Source organism: Cicer arietinum, unplaced genomic scaffold, assembly GCF_000331145.2.
Source record: "Cicer arietinum cultivar CDC Frontier isolate Library 1 unplaced genomic scaffold, Cicar.CDCFrontier_v2.0 Ca_scaffold_6146_v2.0, whole genome shotgun sequence".
NCBI lineage: Eukaryota > Viridiplantae > Streptophyta > Magnoliopsida > Fabales > Fabaceae > Cicer > Cicer arietinum.
The window spans coordinates 17,530-21,392 of NW_027339793.1; the positions used below are offsets into that span (position 1 = coordinate 17,530).

General features: G+C 22.7%; 1 protein-coding gene across 1 annotated transcript; it reads left to right on the top strand.

Moving 5' to 3' along the window:
• Positions 1-1,879: 1,879 nt before the first annotated feature.
• Positions 1,880-3,293, top strand: LOC101505993 (amino acid permease 6-like; the record flags this gene model as incomplete). Its single annotated transcript, XM_004516987.1, has 4 exons — positions 1,880-1,949; positions 2,053-2,286; positions 2,361-2,454; positions 3,079-3,293. Coding segments are annotated over exons 1-4 (613 nt in total), but the record flags the coding sequence as incomplete, so codon positions are not given.
• Between the last annotated feature and the right edge of the window lie 570 nt (positions 3,294-3,863).

A 3,863-nucleotide genomic window follows, 5' to 3' on the forward strand; every position in this document is an offset into this window, starting at 1 on the left:
TTTTTTTTATGAGTGTATTATAATTGTTTTGATTTTTATGTAGACGATATTAAAAAGACATTAATTTTAGATAATGTTTCATTGACAAATATTTATCTTGTATATTATTTTAATAATAAATTATAATTAACATATTACAATTATTCTCAATTTAATTTGGAAGATATAAAAAAAGATCAAATATGTGTTGTGTATTTTTGTTATGTATCAATGATAAATATTTATTCTGTAGATTTTTTTTAATAGATCAATGACAAATATTTGTCCCGTGTTTTTTTATGTATCAGTAACAGTGATAAATATTTGTCTCGTAATTTTTTAAAATTTATAAACGACCAATATTTGTCCCTAACTTTTTTTTGCATATTTGGGAAAAATATTTGTCACGTATTATTTTATATTTATTGATGATAAATATTTTTTTGTGTGATTTTTTAATATTTATCAATGACAAATTTTATTTATTTTTTATATTTTATCTATAATAAATATTTGTCCCATATTTTTAATATTTATTACAGAGAAATATTTGTCCCGTGCATTTTTTATGTATCAATGAGATATTTTTTTGGTGTTTTATTTTTATTTTTATTAGTGACAAATATGAATCATGTATTTTTTATGCATCAAAAAACATATATTTGTCTTGTGTCTTATTATATTTGTCAGTAATAAATATTTGTCTTGTATTTTATATTTATCAGTTATAAATTTTTATCTCATATTTTTTTATATTTATCAATGATAAATATATACATGTATTTTTATTGTATCAATGACATATACTTATCGTGTGGTATTTTATATTATATTTATCATTAACAAATATGTCCTTCATATATTTGTATGTATCAATGAAAAATATTTGCATCATTATTTTATATTGATGTATGAAAAAATTGTAGAAATTGTATTGTAAATGTTTGATGTATGAAAAATTATATCAAGTGTATTGTAATTGTTTGATGTACGAAAAGTTTTAGCAAGTGTATTGTAATTGTTCTCATTTTTTTTAATATATTTACTCCACGTGTTTTTTTAATATTTTTTTATGACAAATATGTGTCTCTTATATTTTTATATTTTTATATTTTATCAGTTATAAATATTTGTCTCGTATTTTTATATTTATCATTTACAAATATTTGTTTCGTGTTGTTTTCATACATCAATGACAATTATTTTTTCTGTGATTTTTTAATATCTTTAAGTGATAAATAAGTGCCCCCTATTTTTTAATTATTAATGACAAATATTTTTTTCGTATTTTTTTTTATATTTATAAGTGATAAATATTTATATTATAATTTTTTTATATTTATCAACGATAAATATGTATCTCGTGTTTTTTTTTGTATGTATCAATCGTATATATTTTTTTGGTTTTTTTTTATACATTTACCAGTAATAAATATCTATCCTATTTTTCAACAAACAAAAAATTACGAGTGACAAATATGTGAGTCATTTTTTTATTTTATTTTTGAGAAGGATAACATACTTTTAGTAAAACAATGGAAATGTAAATTACTTTTTGTGTATGGAAAATTATCTTTATTTAACATTAAAAACTTAATCTCATATTGGTTAAAAAGCATCCGATTGAACAAGGAACGGATTAGGCATCTAATACATTGCACGATTCATATTAGATTGGATTTAATAGAAGAGGTTAGATTCCGAGGGAAGTATAAAAGAAAATAAAAAATATCTAAATACTGTTTTGGTAGATTCTCCATAAAAAAATATAAATCTATTCAAATCAGAGCATTAAATAAGTACCAAATTTAGTTCAACATATTGCATAATTCTTCTCTTCAAATAGGTACTGTCTATTTGATAAGAATTTTAAAAAATAATCAGAGAGAAAGCGAGAGTCATGACGTACAGTAGTAGCTTGCCAATTAATGATGGTAAATACGATGATGATGGTCGCCTAAAACGTACAGGTTAGAATACTCAAAATTATGCATCTAATATATTGATATTTGTTTTTCAAATATTGTTAGTTTGTTTTTAATTTAACATTAATAATTTTGTATGAAAATGAAGGAACATGGATAACAGGAAGTGCACACATAGTGACAGCTGTAATAGGATCTGGAGTGTTATCTTTGGCATGGGCTATTGCACAATTAGGATGGATTGCTGGCTCAATTGTTCTCATTCTTTTCTCTGTCATCACTCTCCTCACTTCTTTTCTTCTAGCTGATTGTTATAGGTATCCTGATCCTGTTCATGGAACCAGAAACCATACCTATATGGCTATGGTCAAAAATATTCTAGGTAATAAAACACACCACATTTATCTTATTTGAATGTGGTATTGTTTGTAACCTTTCTATCTCTTTTTTTTACAGGAGGAACTCAGTACATGTTTTGTGGATTGGCTCAGTACACAAATCTTATAGGCATTACCATTGGTTATACTATCACGACATCCATCAGCATGGTGTAAGAACCTAATAAATATTTCACATAATTGTTTAAATTGACTTATTTAAATTTATCTTAATAAATAATTGTAAGATTGTTTTAGTGAGGTTAAGAAAAAGTTTATAACATGTTGTTAATATATTTTCATTTTATTTTCATAAATTTTTTGGTATACTATATAAAAATCCAATTTATAGGTCATATAAAATTGGTTTCAATTGATTATCTTTTGTTAGATAAATAGAAAATTGTTGCATTTATTTAATAAATGCTTATGTTGTAAGCACATAAATAATTTAGTTATTCAACAAAAATCTTGAGTGAATTTATGAGAAATTAGATTCGACTAGTGATATCTTACATTTACAATTTTAGAACATCAACAATCGTCCAATTAAAACATCTCAAAAAATACAAATTATAATTGATTTTTATTTTTATTAATTAAAATACCAAAATTACATCTAGAATGTCCAATCAAACAACCACGGTATTTAACTATGTGAATGTAAAAATAGAAATTCAAATTTATAAAGTTATATTATATGAGAATATAAATGAAATATTTTCATATAATAATACTCAAGCAAAAATGTACCTACTAACAATAATAATAATAATAATTTTTTGTTTGTAAAACAGGGCCATCAAAAAATCCAATTGCTTTCATAAGTATGGGCATGAAGCAAACTGCAAAACATCAAATTATCCATTTATGGCATTATTTGGGGTTTCAGAGATTTTACTAAGCCAAATTCCAGATTTCCATGAACTTTCATGGCTCTCTTTTGTTGCAGCCGTCATGTCTTTTGGTTATGCTTCCATAGGCATTGGTCTCTCCATAGCCAAAATTGCAGGTTAGGCATAATAGCTCTTACTTATTAAATAAAAAATTAAGGATAAATTGCACTCAAAGATAGGATTTTGTATATATATATATATATCCCCGAAATGTGATCAATGTGAAATATATTGATTAGTTTTTTTTTTTATTTTTAAAAAGATGATATATATATATATAAAGTCCCTAAAAAATATGCTTATATGACACATACATCTATAGAGTATATAAGTATGGATGACATACATATTTTAATATACTACATCCTTGTCATTTTAAATATTGTTTCATAGTTTTACTTTTTTATCTCAAATTGTTAGTCATTTTATAATATTAATAAAATATAATTATTTTTTTTACTTTTATATTTTTATTTATTGTTCTTAACTAATCAAACTTCTTTATTAACTACAAGAAATAAGAATATATGAGTAAATAATATTTATATTATCATTGAAATAATTTAAATTAATTATTATTTTAAGAATTGCAAACAATTCAAATATAACAATTAAAATGAAAAGGAGGAAGTAACTATTTTATTTACAATTATATCCTTTTATATTCAATGAATTGCTGAATTTTT